The following is a 17,056-nucleotide window of genomic DNA, read 5'->3' as shown; positions in this document are numbered from 1 at the left end:
TTCTGTTTCATCCCCTCATAATGCTCACACAGTTCTGTGTGGGTGAGGGCATCCACCAACAAGGCAAAGTGTCAAGTACAAATTTTCAATCATCTGACACCTCGAACTTCAATTAATGGGCCTCACACTGTGATTCCTAGAGAGATTCCATGACACCAGGTTTCTCTTGGGAGTTCTACGTTTATTTTTTGGAAATCAATGTGGGAAAAGATGCTTCTCATCAGACCTCTAGAGGTTTGTCTACTATTCTCACATATTCAATAAATACTCGTCAATATCCCGTCTAGGTAAGCACAGTGACTCAGGAAACATGAAAAGCTCTGTGGTCAGAGGGCCAGGGCTTGAGTTCTGACTCTCCCACTGTGTGACGTTGGGCACCTTACTTTACCAGCCGGGGCCCTGGTTTCATCATCTCTGAAATGAGGGTGATCTCACACTTACTTCAAAGGGCTGTGGCAAGGATAAAATTAATCCTGTGTGAGACACACATACAGCATCCTGGCATCCTAAGAGAGCAGCTGCCGGGTAAATGGCTTCCCCACCCCACTCCCATCCCCCAGAGCCTCGGTGCTGCTGATGTGAAAACACGGCTGCCACCAACCGGCTCACTAAGTTGTTGTGAAGACAAACCTCGGTCTAGGACTTCCCTGGTGGTCTGGTGGTTAAGAATCCACCTGCCAATGCAGGGGAACACTGGTTTGATCCCTGGTCTGGGAAGATCCCACATGCCTCAGGGCAACTAAACTTGTGCGCCTCAACTTCTGAAGCCCTCACCCTCCAGAGCCTGTGCTCCACCACGGGAGAAGCCACTGCGTCTAGAGAAAGCCCAAGCAGAGCAGCAAAGATCCAGCAGGACCGAAAATGATGAAGCCCTCACCCTCCAGAGCCTGTACTCCACCACAGGAGAAGTCACTGCGTCTAGAGAAAGCCCAAGCAGAGCAGCAAAGATCCAGCAGGACCGAAAATGACAGATAACTAATCTTTAAAAAGTCAATGTGAAAACCTTTCGAGTCCCTTCTGGAAAGCAACATCATTTCTGGAATCAATTTACAGTGCAACACACAAGTCTGGAGAAGGAAATGGCAACCCACTCCAGTATTCTTGCCTGGAGAATCCCCATGGACAGAGGAGCCTGGCAGGCTACCGTCCATGGGGTCGCAGGAGTCGGACATGACTTAGCGACAAAACTACCACCGCCACACAAATCTCAATCCTAAAAATGAGTCTTCTCATTGGTTGTAAAGACCGACTCACATTTTCAGCTCCCTCAGTCCAGGATATTGGATGATGCCCTGAAAACAGAGGAAAACAACTGCCCTGTGGACAATGACACTGCTCAATGAACAGAGTGTGGAAGGCCATTCTCTTTGCTACTCACCAGTGGGATCACACAGGCCTCCTCTAACTGTACCGTGTTTACTTTTAAAATTCTTTCCCATCTTTTCAGTAGTCATGACTTACAAAGGGGTGGGTCCTAAAGTGAATGCCCATGGCAGAGATCACCCACCTCAAAATCACCTCTGAAAAATCATAGAACTCTCCCACAGTATGGGGAAGACATGATTGGGATCTGCTGCTCCCGGACATTTCTTAGGTTCACTGACATTTAAAAACAACGCAGCTGGACTGCAGGAAGGGCAATAAAGGAGAGGCCACATGCAGATGTCTGGGAAACAATCAGCTCCCAAGGGTGAAAGGTGAAGGGGCAAAGGCCTTGAGGTGCCCCTGTTCCCCTGCAAGGCTCATTCTGCTCTTTGTTAACATTAAGCCTGTATAACTAAAATTCTTGTAGAGATTTACTTGAAAGTGGAAGTATTAGTCGCTCAGTTGTCTGACTCTTTCTGACCCCATGGACACGCTCCTGTGTCCATGGAATTCTCCAAGCAAGAATACTGGAGTGGGTAGCCATTCTGTCCTCCAGGGGATCTTCCCAACCAAGGGATCAAACCCAGGTCTCCCATACTGCAGGCAGATTCTTCACCATCTGAGCCACCAGGGAAGAGATGTACCTGCTGCTATGAAATTAAGCATGAGCACACAGGCCTGGTAAAAGGTAGGTGCTCACTACATGTTTTTTTGGGTTTGAACACACAACTATGACACACTGTTCTTCTGAAAAGTCATGAAGAATTTGACCACCTGCTTCCCATCTTCCCAAGCTCTGAATCTCCTGCTGCAGTGGTCTCCCACATCTTTGGCTCCAGGGACCAGTTTCATGGAAGACAATTTTCCCATGGCTGGGGGTGTGGTTTGGGGATAATTCAAGTGCACTACATTTATTGTGTACTTTACCCCTATTATTATTACATCAGCTCTACCTCAGATCATTAAGCACTAGATCCTAAAGGTTGGGGACCCTGTCCTACTGGACTCACACTTTGAAGCCCTCAGGTTTTGGCCACATCTCACATTGAGAGGGATGGGCCAGGGGCAGGAATGTGTTCGGCTCCAAAATCCACATGTGTTCCATCAGCTGACTTAAGGAAGTCAGCTGCATTTCCTTAAACTCCTGGCTATGGATGGAGACTGTCCCAAAGCACAGGTCCAGACAGCACCGGGGCAGCCAGGACCATTGCATGTGGAAGGGTCAGACACGACGCAGTCTCAGATGCTGTGATCAACACAGAGCAAAGTGTGCAGAGGCTCTTACGTTGCTGATGTACTCGAGCGGGGTGAGACTGAAGGTGGGCAGGTCATCGGTCAGGGTTTCTCCAATGCCGGCAGTGTTCCAGCTCTAGGGGAGGAAGGAGAGGAAGCAGTCAGGGTCACAGCACCCAGGCAGCAAGGGAAAGCACAGAAGAACGTGGCACCCACCGCAGGCACTGTCTCTGCTCAGAGCTGGCCTCTGGTGTTATTGCCACGTGGCAGAGCAGGGGTTTCTCTTCCTCCAGTCATCACCGGGAAGCCTGCCACAGAGGAGGCAATTCTTTCTCTCTCTCTGCATCCTTTCTGATCCATAAAACTCTACAAAGCAGGAAGTCCCACCTTCCCAACTCAACTATTCAATGGGAACCGATACTTTCTTCACCTTTCTTGGAAGGTGAGAGAAAGAGCTGGTTATTCTTGTTCTGGGTTTCTCTGCCGGGCACAGGTAGCCTCACTAACTCTGGGGTCGTCAGCCTGCACCCTGTAGAGACCAGGACCCCTGCTAAAACCCTCCCCAGAGACCATATGTGAGTCGGAAGCCCTGTCTGGTTGCAGGAACCGTGTTCACCAATACTGCTGCCAATAAGGTAAAGCTGCTGCTTTTGATCCACCTGCTTCCTGGATCTAGGTCTCAGCTGACTCAGAACTCAGTGGGAAAGGGATGAGAAGGAGGCTCCAGACCCCACCGGCAGCCCCTCTATCCTCTCCTGACCCCCCGTCTAGAGACCTGCAGCACGACATGTCTCCTTTTGTCATTTAGTGGAACCACGACGTCACTGTGGAGCCTCCCTGGGCTCCTCTATAGAGTGAGGCCAGTTACGGTACACGCGTGGTTACAGAGGCCAGCCCGGCACACCTTCACACACAAGTCTAGCTTCTTAATTCTTACCCGAGTCTCCCCAGAGCCAGCCTGGAAAGCAGGGCCTTTGCTGGCTGGACTCCTGGAGGGACTCCTGAGGTCACATGGTAGCTGCTCTCTGCAGCCACCTGAGACCGATCTGGTTGCTTGATCCTCTAAGTAGCTTTCCGGGAATGGCGTGACCACGTCCGCCCCTGGGCTCCCGGCCCAGGCCAAGCTGCAGCCCTCCTCCCCACGCTCTCGAGCACCAACTCAGCTCTTAATTTGCCTGCTCTAGACAAAGTCTTTTCTTCCCCAGCCCTGCCCCTGTAGTTTTCTAAACTTCTTGTTCTTTTCTGAGAATCCTTTCATTTCAAAATATCCTACATTTTTTCAGTTAACTCCCACCCCACAGGGAGGGACACATGGATCAGGCACGCACACTGAGTGCCTGTGCTGTGCCAGGCTTTGTAGGGAGAGACAAAGAAATGGCTGATCTTGGTTCTTGCTCTCCCTAGGGAATCGAGACCCCCTGACACATTCCTAGCCTAGACCCCCTACACCTACACACACACACACACACACACACACACGGGCTTCCACTTCAGGAGTTCTCAGTGGTGGATGTCGATTTTATACAATAAGAGTTCAGAGGAACAGGAGCCCAAGGCGGCTAGAGAAAGGGCTGGCCAGAGGACGCATGAGGTGCAGAGAGGAAAGGTTGGAAGGAGAATGCACAGTGTGAACACCAGGCTAAGAAAAGGGGAAACGAGAGCGAGAGAAAAGAGAAAGAGGCAAGGAAGGAGGAAGGGAGGGAGAGAGAGAGATGAGAAGGTAACCTGTTACGTCTCAAAAGAGATATAAAAGACATACCCACCAATGTGCGGAGCTAGTCTGGATCCTGATTCAAATCATGACATTTATAAGACAATCAGAAATTTGAACATTAATTGATGACATTAAGGAATTATTTTTAATTTTCTTTTTAGGGATGCTTATGCAGAAGGCAATGGCACCCCACTCCAGTACTCTTGCCTGGAAAATCCCATGGACAGAGGAGCCTGGTGGGCTACAGTCCATGGGGTTGTGAAGAGTTGGACACAACTGAGCGACTTCACTTTCACTTTTCACTTTCATGCATTGGAGAAGGAAATGGCAACCCACTCCAGTGTTCTTGCCTGGAGAATCCCAGGGACGGCAGAGCCTGGTGGGCTGCTGTCTCTGGGGTCGCACAGAGTCGGACACGACTGAAGCGACTTAGCAGCAGCATGGTATTGTGATTATTTTGAGAGTTCTATTTATTTATTTTTGGCTACGCTGGGTCCTTGTTACTTTGCTTTCTCCGGTTGTGGCAAGCAGGGGCTACTCTGTGTTGTGGAGTGCAGGCTTCTCACTGAGGCGGTTTCTCTTGTTGCGGAGCACAGGGTCCAGAGCATGGGCTCAGCAGCTGTGGTGCACAGGCTTCATCGCTCTGTGGCATGTGCGATCTTCCCAGACCAGGGATCAAACCCGTGTCCCCTGCACTGGCAGGTGGATTCTTATCCACTGTGCCACCAGGGCAGTCCCTAGAGCTCTTATTTTAGATAAGGAGGTATATATGACACAGGACAGCCAAGAGTTGGTCAGTGTCAAAGCAGGGTGATGAAGACGCACAGTTTATTACACTCTTCCCTCTACTCTTGCATATATGTAGGGAATGTTCCCATAATAAAAAGTTTTTAAAAATAGACGATCACATTGACTGTGAGGAGCCAGGGAAGGGATCTGAATGTGCAGAGACAAAATCAGAGCGATGCTTTATGAAGACTGATGCAGCAAATCTCAGAAGGACTGTAGGTGGAGAGGCTCAAGAAACAATTCAGAGACGACAAGAACCCAAACCAGGGCAGTGGCCATGGAAACAGATGGAGACAGATTTAGAAAGAAGCAACCATGCAACCTGGTGGTAGAGTCTTGGCAAAGAGGGGCTCAGCGAGGGAGCAGAGGTGGTGAAGGCCAGGGCGGGCAGAGAGGGGAGTGGCCAGGAGCCAGGGCTGAGTCGTGGGGAAAGGGCACAGCATCTAAAGGACAAGCACCGTGGGCTGCAGGCCCTGGGAAGGCTTCACAGAGGAGGAGGGTGGCTAAGATGAGGGTGGAGGGGAAGAAGAGCCAGAGTGGAAAAGTACTTGGGAATAAGGGCGAGACGGGGTGGACTGATGTGGGAGGGCCTGAAACAGTGGGCAGAGGGGGTGGACCCGAAGAGGTCAATAAGGAAATGGTGCAGATTATTTTTCAAAAGGGGCTTTTCTAACCAGGTAACGAAAGTAAACTTCAACAGCCTATCTTGAAAGGGAATATGGTGTTGGTTTATATTCTTGTAATGGACAAGGGCAACACAATTTACCAGCAAACATTAAAAACAAACATTTAATGGCCAGGGTTTCATTTTCAAATCCTTAAGGCCGAAAGTGTTTGCCTTTGCATTGTGTGCTTTCTTGCGGGCGCACTGGGAGAACTCCCCCTGATCCCCAGCTGCCTGCATCCGTTCCCAGCGCCCGAACCCTTGCGGTGAGGCCTGAATGAGAAGGTGAGATCAGACAACGGAGGACGGGGCAGAACAATGAGCGTGGAATGCAGAAGTAGAGGGGAAAGGATGGTGGAGGCGCCCAGCCCGGCTCAGTGGCGAAGAAGACTAGGTAACTGGCAGAACTGAGGCTTCAGAAGAGGAGGCCGAGATTTTTTAACCTCTGACAAATAAAAATGATAAAAACAACCAAAACAAAAAAACAACCAAACCTGGGAGGTTGGGGAAGGGAGATGAGAGACGGAAGGAATGTTAATCCCATCAGCTTTCAGGGCAAGTGAATCAATGCTGCTGCTGCTGCTAAGTCGCTTCAGTTGTGTCCAACTCTGTGTGACCCCATAGACGGCAGCCCAGCAGGCTCCCCCATCCCTGGGATTCTCCAGGCAAGAACACTGGAGTGGGTTGCCATTTCCTTCTCCAATGCGTGAAAGTGAAAAGTGAAAGTGAAGTCGCTCAGTCGTGTCCGACTCTTAGTGGCCCCATGGACTGCAGCCTACCAGGCTCCTCTGTCCATGGGATTTTCCAGGCAAGAGTACTAGAGTGGGTTGCCATTGCCTTCTTCGGAATCAATGCTAGTATCTATCTAAAATGGAAACGTGACTAACAAAAACAGTGACTCCATCTATCAGGAGTTTTTATAATCTTTCTTGATCTTGCAGAGATCTTCTGAGAACTGATACCTTTCATGGTGAAGAAACTATTATCTCAAGTTCAACCATTCCTTTGGTTCATTTATCTTTGTTTTCTAAAGTCAAATAAAATCTATGTTGCACACATTTGATTTTTTTTTAAAAATCAGCATGAGTAGTACAATTCCATTTCTTCCTGTGGACCATCTATCTATCAATGCCCACCCAGCCCTCAGCATGTGAACAGACAGGAAGATATGTCTGGCTTGATGATTTCTGGATGGAGGTACCTTGAAGGGGTTTATTGCTTTTATTCCTTGTACTTTCCTGTTTTGTTTGAATTTCTGAAAAATGAGTAATTTTTATGTTTAAAAACTATCATTACTCTTAAAAACTGATAATCGCAGAAAAAAAGAAAACCACTACTTATTCAGCAACTACTCTGTGATGGGACTCTGCTAAATTCTATCATATACGAAACCTCACTTAATCTTCACATATTCATATGATGAGCATCACTGTATCCCCATTTTAAGGATAAGGAGATGCTCTAACAGCCTCAGCCACGTGATCCAGCAAGACCACACGTGGCTGTCTGGGTATAGCTATGGTGACATCACTTCCGCTAGGATGTGACAGCAATAGCCACCACACCACCAACCCGACACGCAACCCCACCCCACCCATGGTAGCAATGTAAGATCTGGTTAGAGAAGATCTCATGGCATTTTGCACAAGACTTGACCAAATCATACAGTGAATGAGTGAGTGGCCCTCAGCTCCCGATCTAGTATATTTTCCAGGGGACAGCAGAAAGCAAAGGATCTATTGGTGAGCAAAAGCCCATAAATGGGTCCTTCCCCCAAAACTATCTTTCTCTCTTTCTTTCATTCATTATTTATTTTGGCTGTGCCAGGTCTGAGGTGCAGCATGTAGGATCTAATTCCCTCACCAGGGATCAAACCCAGGCCCCTTGCAAAGGGAGTGAGGAGTCTTAGCCGTCAGGGAAGTCCCCCCAAAAATTATCTTTTAAAAAATCCTAATCACCAAAAAGAGAACAAGGAAGAATGATAAAAAAGCCAAATCCAAATAGACTTGAGAAGTCCATAAGAAAAATTAATCAGGGGACTGTCTCAGAAATCTGAAAGGAAACCTGAGATCTGGACCCAGAGAAAGTCAAGAGCCAGTAGAGAAAATAGAGGACTGAGGGGCAATTCCTTGAAAAGTAATAAGGACAAGCAGAGAAGAGAAAAGGGAGGAAGGCATTCCAAGAATAACCAAACAGCAAGAGTATCAAAGATAGAAAAGAGCATTACCCTTCAAACTCCCCTCAAAAACACCAGACCACACCCCGGTAAGGCACTCTCCTGGGTAAAGTTCCAGAACGAAGTCTCCACAAACATCTGGCATAAGAACAACTCGACCTCATCAGATAGCTCCTCTGACCAGCCCAAGCCTATCCAATGGCACATAAGCTCCCTTGCTTCCCCCTGAGAGGCCACAGGTAAGCTTCTCCAAATGGTGAAAGTTAATCAAGCAAGAGGAATAATCCCAAAAAACAATCTGAAACCACAGCATCGCAGTGACTACTATTAAGATGAGACAGCCCCTTGGCAGGGGTTAGTGATGATCTGTTATGTAACCCGTAAGAAGAATAAATTGTTTGGGAACAGGAAAAAAAAAAAAAAAATATATATATATATATACACACACACAAGACAGTCATGCTAAACAATGAATTACAAGGGAACAGTGACCCTGCAGTGAGGCTTCTAGCCCAGGAGAGTCAAAGCGGGCCCCTCCTAAGGTTCGGGAAAGGGAAGATAGGTCCGGCATAGCAGGTGAGAGGCAGCGTTGGCTGGTTGGTGGGAGACTCACATCCATCTTGGGAATAAGGAGCAGCTGCTGTTTGATGCGCAGGAAGACCGAATCGAAAGCCAGCTGGTGCGCCTGCTGGTTAAGCCGAGTCAGAGCCGATCGCGACGCGGACAGCAGGTGGTGGTTACTCGACCCTTTTTCCTAAGACAAGAAAATGCAGAAGGCAGGTTGTTAGGCCCTGAATGTAACGAGGGATGAGCTAAACATTTTGAAAAGCCACCGAAAGGAAAACAGCAAGAGGGTTCTTGACAGCGATGGTTTCCGATCCTGGCTGTGCTCGGGACCCCCTGGGGACACGCTGAGTCACAGACACCCAGGATCTGCTTGAACCACCAAGTCTGGATATTGTTCATTCACTTTCCAGGTGATTCTGATGCACTTAAGCTAATATCAGCTCATGGAGTGACAGTTTACGAAAAAGTAACCTGTGACTGTCCCTCGGGGGTACAGAAGAAAGGAAAAAAAATGATGAGACGTGTCAAGTAGAAACAAGAGTGATGGGCAGAGCCCTGATTCCCAGGGAGGTCAAGTCAATTACTCTCAGCCATACACCAGAGCATGCACCCCCCACCCCGCTGTGCGAGTCCCAAGGTTTTCCAAATAGCCTGAGAAAATACAGAGGTGGAAAATGTAACCTTCGTTTTGCTATTATTAGTGAACCGATTACGACAAACAGACATAAATCAGATCAGCAATAAAGATAAACGGAGCTGCTTTAACCTAATCACAGAGCATGGATGAGTGAACTTGCAGAATGGCTCTGAGAAGTGTTTGTCAAGCTCAAACGCAGCCAGGTAGTGGGTCAAGGTGCGGGGGTGGGGGGGGCGGCGGGGAGGGAGACCCTTCTCGGGCCAACGCTGAAGCGTCAGACACATCCTGAGGGCCACTGTGCACTCACCTCCAGAGTGCGAGGCCCAAATAGATAATTTCAGATTGAATTTGGTGCTCTGGGAACAGTGCTATCTCCTCTACTTATCACCAAGAGACTGAGATTCAAATCAGACTGGGGGTGGCGGGGAGGAAGTTTCTGGAAAGGATGCCATGGACCGCTAAGAACCTCGGGTCATTCTCAGGGAGCCTATGGCTCATTCCATTTGTCAGGAGGGTGCTCTGCCACTGGACCCCACGGGGGCCCAAAGCTCAAAGTCAAGGTCAGTTTTATGGCAGACAAACAAATCTAACACTGATTCCCACGTCCTTGTGCTGCCACATGGAGAAGCTTGCATTGGGGGAGGGGGTGCTCGTGCCTGGCTTCTCTCTACCCTTGCTCCTCCCCTGGCTGCTGGGTTGGGGGCCACCTTCCCAGCTTCTGTCCCTGTGTGGAGGTCCAGGGCCGTCCAGCTCAGCCCACCCTGCTGACAAGTTAACTCTGGGGGAAGAAAGGCAAGCTCATTTGGCTACAGATCTAGAGCTGCATTCTCCAACCTATCTTTCAGTAAGAAAGCTCCGTTAATCTGACTCCTACAACTGTGCTTCAGTTGGTTCGACTCTGGTTTAGTTGCTCGGCCTCTTAAAACCCCAACATAACTGAGACAGAGACATGGGAGCAGGCTTTGCCACAGCTCAGGGCCCACACACAGGGGGCAGAGCAGCCAGGTTAGGGAAAGGGTGAGTGACATGGGAAAAGCTTTCAAGAGTGCAAGAATGCCATCAGTCTGGTCTCATACCTTGAGGGTATAAAGTATTTCCATTAAACTGCCATATTCGGCAGGGCTATCTTTCTGGAGGTAATTATATTCTTGCCATGGGTTCTTGGCAGAGCTCTTCTTGTCTGTCAAGATGCTATCTTGAAAACCGGTCAGGCTCCGAGGGCTGAAGGAGTCAGAGAGATACTTCCCAGCTGTGGACAAAATCCTGTAACGAAAGTGATGGCCATTATGCCCTGAGCCACGTGTATGGAACTTCCTTCCTGGAGCATTCATGCTCCTCCCTGAATCCCAGGACCTCCTCATGAGGCACACAGATGCCACGCATCCTTCAGGAGGGAGCTGGACGTCAGGTGCACGATGAACACCAGACGTTTTCATTTCCTGTTTTAACACACTAACAGAATATGCCGTCGTCCTAATACGACGCCCAGCCTCTGGGCAGCTGTCAATTCACTGCAATCCGGAACACTGTGCACTTCCTACATATGAGCTCTGTGAGCATCTCTTTGGAATGGTCAAAGCTAAGGGAGCCACCAGTCTAAAGGTCATGGAGGCACTAGACTTGGGAGTGGGACAGCTCGTCCCTGGAGCTCCCTGCACAACTCTACCCACAGGACTCACACTCTCATACACGCTGGGCTTGTGCACTGCTTGTGCTTATCAGCACCATAAAGCTTACTCTGCAGTTTAGAGAGACATATTGAGGGAGGCTGGCGCTTTCCTGAGAAGGAACAAAGCCTGCTGGGAGGTTCTATGGGATGATCAACCTCTAGCATGGCTTGGGGAGTAGACTCTCTGTATCTACTGAAGATGACCTCCCTTGATGGACGCTGAAAACCTTTGCTCCATTCCTCCTGAATGGACACGGAAGTTGGACATGGCAGTTTTCAGGCACTTACTTCTTCAAAAACAAATCCCATGACTTCATCAAGAAATGCCTGAATCTTCAAACAAATGCTGGGGACAGGATCCGTCTCAGGAGCCAGAGCTGACACAAGCAGCTACCTGCCTCTGCCATTAAGGTCAAGTCAGTTTTCCCCGTCTCTTATGCCCACAGGTCATTCTGGCTGGGTCTTTCTTATATGGAACCATGGCCTGTCCCTGCCACTGCCTTACTTTCAAGTCTGGATCACAGTGGCCGTCCCTTCCTTGCTTCATTTAATCTGTCCTCTGAGGGTTACTGGGATGATCTTTTCTAAATGCAAATCTGATTTTATCTTTTCCCCAAAGACCTGCCAGTGTCCCACAAGATAAAACTAAACACGCCTGGCATGGCACCCAGGGCCCTCCGTCACTGGAGCCCCTATATGCTTATAGACATTCCCATTCCCATGCCAACCGCCCCCAGCTCAGCCCACACACCATGCTTCAGGCCCTTGCATGTCTTGCTCACATGCTGCTGTGATCTGAAATGCTCTCCCCTCCCTGGTGCCCCTGGAAACATCCTACCCCTTCTACAGGGACTGCTCTCCTGTGCCGAATCATACCCCTCAGGCCTCAGTCCTCTGACCTCACCAGCCTCTCACCTCTTACACATTTAGCACATGCTGTCCCATTCCTCTCCATCAGATGGTGAGGCTGAAACACACCAAGTGTTCATCTCTGAATTCCCAGCACTTAGCCAAGTAGTTATGTCTACCACCATGGGCAAGAATCCCTTAGAAGAAATGGAGGAGCCCTCACAGTCAACAAAAGAGTCCTAAATGCAGTACTTGGGTGCAGTCTCAAAAACAACAGAACGACCTCTGTCCGTTTCCAAAGCAAGCCATTCAATATCACAGTAATCCAAGTCTATGCCCTGATCAGTAATGCTGAAGAAGCTGAAGTTGAATGGTTCTATGAAGACCTACAAGACCTTCTAGAACTAACACTAAAAAAGATGTCCTTTTAATCACAGGGGACTGGAAATGCAAAAGTAGGAAGTAATAGACAACTTTGCTCTTGGAGTAGAAAATGAAGCAGGGCAAAGGCTAACAGAGTTTTGCCAAGAGAACACACTGGTCATAGCAAACACCCTCTTCCAACAACACAAGAGATGACTCTACACATGGACATCACCAGATGGTCAATACCAAAATCAGATTGATTATATTCTTTGCAGTCGAAGATGGAGAAGCTCTATACAGTCAGAAAAAACAAGACTGGGAGCTGACTGAGGCTCAGATCATGAACTCTTTATTGCCAAATTCAGACTTAAATTGAAGAAAGTAGGGAAAACCACTAGACCATTCAGGTATGACCTAAATCAAATCCCTTATGATTATACAGTGGAAGTGAGAAATAGATTTAAGGGCCTAGATCTGATAGACAGAGTGCCTGATGAACCATGGACGGAGGTTCGTGACATTGTACAGGAGACAGGGATCAAGACCATCCCCAAGAAAAAGAAATGCAAAAAAGCAAAATGGCTGTCTGAGGAGGCCTTACAAATGGCTGTGAAAAGAAAAGAAGTGAAAAGCAAAGGAGAAAAGGAAAGATATACCCATTTGAATGCAGAGTTCCAAAGAATAGCAAGGAGAGGTAAGAAAGCCTTCCTCAGTGATCAATGAAAAGAAACAGAGGAAAAAACTGTAGAATGGGAAAGACTAGAGATCTCTTCAAGAAAATTAGAGATACCAAGGGAATATTTCATGCAAAGATGGGCTCAAAAAAGGACAGAAATGGTAGGGACCTAACAGAAGCAGAAGATATTAAGAAGAGGTGGCAAAAATACACAGAAGAACTGTACAAAAAAGATCTTCATGACTCAGATGATCACGATCATGTGATCACTCACCTAGAGCCAGATATCCTGGAATGTGAAGTCAAGTGGGCCTTAGAGAGCATCACTACAAACAAGATAGTGGAGGTGATGGAATTCCACCTGAGCTATTTCAAATCCTGAAAGATGATGCTGTGAAGGTGCTGCATTCAATATGCCAGCAAACATGGAAAACTCAGCAATGGCCACAGGGCTGGAAAAGGTCAGTTTTAAATCCAATCCCAAAAAAGGCAATGCCAAAGAATGTTCAAACTACCGCACAACTGCACTCATCTCACACACTAGCAAAATAATGCTCAAAATTCTCCAAGCGAGGTTTCAACAGTACGGCAACCAAGAACTTTCAGACAGATGTTCAAGCTGGATTTAGAAAAGGCAGAGAAACCAAAGATCAAATTGCCAACATCTACTGGATCATAGAAAAAGCAAGAGAATTCCAGAAAAACATCTACTTATGTTTCATCGACTACACTAAAGCCTTTGACTGTGTGGATCACAACAAACTGGAAAATTCTTAAAGAGCTGGGAATACCTGACCACCTTACCTGTCTCCTGCCAAATGTGTATCCAGGTCAAGAAGCAACAGTTAGAACTGGACATGGAACAATGGACCTGTTCCAAATTGGGAAAAGAGTACGTCAAGGCTATATATTGTCACGTTGCTTATTTAACTTCTATGCAGAGTACATCATGCAAAATGCCGGGCTGGATGAGGCACAAGCTGGAATCAAGATTGCAGGGAGAAATATCAATAACCCAGATACACAGATGACATCACCCTTATGGCAGCAAGTGAAGAGGAACTGAGGAGCCTCTTGATGAAAGTGAAAGAGCAGAGTGAAAAAGCTGGCTTAAAACTCAACATTCAAAAAACTAAGATCATGGCACCCAGTATCACTTCACGGCAAACAGATGTGGAAACAATGGAAACAGTGATAGACTTGATTTTCTTTGGCTCCAAAGACATTGCAGATGGTGACTGCAGCCATGAAATTAAAAGAAGAAAAACTATGACAAACTTAGCATATTAAAAAGCAGAGACATTATTTTACCGACAAAGATCCGTACAGTCAATGCTATGGGTTTTCCAGTAGTCATATACTGACAAAGAAGGCTGAGCATCAAAGAACTGACGCTTTTAAACTGCGGTGTTGGAGAAGACTCTTGAGAGTCCCTTGGACTGCAAGGAGAACAAATCAGTCCATCCTAAAGGAAATTCACTGAATATTCATTGGAAGGACTGATGCTGAAGCTGAAGTTCCAATACTTTGGCCACCTGATGGGAAGAGCAGATTCATTAGAAAAGATCCTGGTTCTGGGAAAGATTGAAGGCAGGAGGAGAAGGGGACAACAGAGGATGAGATGGTTGAATGGCATCACCGACTCAATGGACATGAGTTTGAGCAAGCTCCAGGAGACGGTGAAGGACAGGGGAGCCTGGCATGCTGCAGTCCATGGGGTCGCAAAGAGGAGGACAAGACTGAGTACTGAATAACAAAAGCACAGTGCTGGGCACAGAACAGGTGTTCCATAATTATTCTGTGAATGACCTGTGGCCCTAGATTTGGTGAGCAGGGAGTTGAGAGCTGAGCTTTCATCTCTTCCCTCCAGGAAGTGAGCTCTCCTTCTCAGGGTTACTGCAGTTCATGTTTCAGTCTCAGGCAGCTAGCAAGTGGCATCATTCTGCCATCCAAGTTGAAGAAAAGAAGTTACACCGGGAATGTTTCAAATATTACAGACAACAGTTTAAAATGTCTGAACAGTGTGCTGTACAATAAAAACCAAATCCAATATTTTTAAACGTTGGAATAAACACAGCTCCAGCCCCAAGGAAATAACGGCATTCTTCCCTAGCCTCCACGTCAACCAGTCACCATGAGATGATCTCATCATTAGACTCTGATGTCCTGTTATATGTATTTCCCAGCATTGTGAACCAAACAATGCAAAAATGAAAACTTGATTTCCTCATTCATTAAGAAACATTTTCAGACTTCCCTGGTGGTCCAGTGGTTAAGAATCCACCTGCCAGTGTAGGAGACATGGGTTCAATCCCTGATCCAGGAAGATTCCACATGCCATGGCGTGGAAGCCTGCTGGCCATAACTAGACAGCCCATGTGCCCTAGAGTCCATGCTCTGCAACAAGAGAAGCCCCACATTCTCCACAACTGGAGAAAGACCTTGCACAGCAACAAAGACCCAGTGAAGCCAAAAACAAATACATTTTTTAAAAAAAGAAACATTTTCTCATGTTGTGATGGGCTCTAAGCTAGCTTTGGTGCTTTCAGATGATTAAATACAACAGAGCCTGCCCAGAAGCTCAGAGATTAACAGGAAAGCCCAGTATTTGCCAGTGCTGGGCTACCTGCCATGCCAGGAGAAGACAGTTAAGTCCACACATGATAAGGAGGGAGGGACGAACATCCCAATTCCACCTACTTCCTCAACGCATCTCCTTTTCTTGAAAAGCTGCTGCCCACACCTCAGCCAGGGAAGTGTGTACATTTATTCTGGATTCTCCAAACCTCATCACCCCACTGAACTACCCTACTAAAGCCGTGTCCCAGTGAAAATGCCACTGTGCCAAAAATCGGTAGTGGGCACCATAAAAGTATAGAGAAGCCACGGCAACCTCCCTGCATGTCACCCGAGTTCAAGAGAACTCCCCTGGGTGACACCCAACTCAGTCTTGCTTCACTCAGCCCGTAAGTCACAAAATGATCCTTGTCAAAATGATCACCTGCCTAGGTGATCTCTAAAAGCCCGGTGGCCAGTGTCACTCGTCGCTCAAGTAATCTGGAGTGTTTCGAGCTACCACGGCTGCCACCCCAGGGGAGTGGTCCTAAGTCATAGTCTGGGCTCTGCAGGTGAAATTGATGAGGAGATAAGATAAGCTTTACAGGCAGCGGCCATACACTTGGACTCCCTGATTGGAATACAGATGGTGGCTGTTACTCGTTTCCCTTTCCAGGCTCAGTGCTTCCAGAATGACACCACCTCGTAAAAAGGCTCCCCTGGATACATTCAATCTGTTCTCATCACGCCAGAGAGCTCGGGCTAGGCACTCAGCGTCGCTGGGGTGCAGTTACAGGAGCTCGCTCTTTACCTATCTATGAATGCCCAATGCATCTTCTTAACCAGATCCTTCCTTGCCCTTTAGAATGTAATATTCATCTTCATTAAAAGATTAAGGCAAGCCTGTATGTTCTGATATGGTAAAACTTCTGATATGCACACAGAGAAACACAAGTCTAAGGACGGACACCCATCTCTGAGGAAGGACGGTGTGGGTGTGACATGCACTCAGGATGACTCAGCTGACATCCCCGTTCAAACACCACCTCTTACTTGCATCACCTCAGACACAGCTCTTTCCACAAATAATTTATTTTACTTAAAAAGCTATTACTGCGGCTTCCCTAGTGGCTCAGTGGTAAAGAATCCGCCCACCAATGCAGGAGACACGGATTTGATCCCTGATTCAAGAAGAACCCATATACAACAGAACAACTAAGCCCATACGCCACAACTATTAAGCCTGTGCTCCAGAGCCCATGCCCCACAACAAAAAAAGCCACCGCAATGAGAAGCCTGAGCACTGCAACTAGAGAGGAGCCCCCACTTGCCACAACTAGAGAAAAACCCATACAGCCACGAAGATCCAGCACAGCCAAAAATAAATAATTAATTTTTTCTAAAAGAAGCTATTACCTGTGTCAAATTCTATGCCTCAATGTCTCTTCATGTGTAAAAATGGGGATTTTGTGCCCCCTGGGATGACTGATGAGTTAACTCGATGAGGTTCTTAATGTCAGAGCTCAACAAATGTGACAGGGGTGGAGGGCTGTAACTGTTTCTTCTGAAGAATTTTCAAGGTGAGGAGATTTCCAGTTTTTACTTTGAGTACTTGTGAACTTTTAATTTGTGCAATGAGTTGGACCCACTGTAATTACTACCGTAATTAAGAAAATATAAGCTACATGTTTTTCTTTTGAACATGTAAATGTAAACTGTTCACTTTTTGTACAGGCCGTTTGTGAACCCAGACCTAATTACCCTCCACCAGAGGCTCCCTTCACCGTGTGTGTGT

At 47.4% G+C, this 17,056-nt stretch overlaps 1 protein-coding gene across 2 annotated transcripts in view; it reads right to left on the bottom strand.

The window, feature by feature from the left end:
• COG7 (component of oligomeric golgi complex 7) overlaps nucleotides 1-17,056 on the bottom strand; it is a 90,180-nt gene that overhangs the window by 18,358 nt on the left and 54,766 nt on the right. For both annotated transcript variants that reach the window (XM_086375308.1, XM_086375309.1), the window contains 3 exons: nucleotides 10,222-10,408; nucleotides 8,555-8,695; nucleotides 2,651-2,734 (listed from right to left, as the gene is read on the bottom strand). In XM_086375308.1, coding sequence (XP_086231434.1) covers nucleotides 2,651-2,734; nucleotides 8,555-8,695; nucleotides 10,222-10,408 — 412 coding nt within the window. The remainder of the gene's footprint in view (nucleotides 1-2,650; nucleotides 2,735-8,554; nucleotides 8,696-10,221; nucleotides 10,409-17,056) is intronic.

The sequence above is a fragment of the Bos grunniens genome, chromosome 25 (assembly GCF_055505025.1).
Source record: "Bos grunniens cultivar Pamir isolate PY7600 chromosome 25, Bosgru_T2T1.0, whole genome shotgun sequence".
NCBI lineage: Eukaryota > Metazoa > Chordata > Mammalia > Artiodactyla > Bovidae > Bos > Bos grunniens.
Note: the sequence above shows the minus strand (reverse complement) of the source record. Positions and strands in the feature narration are given on the sequence as shown.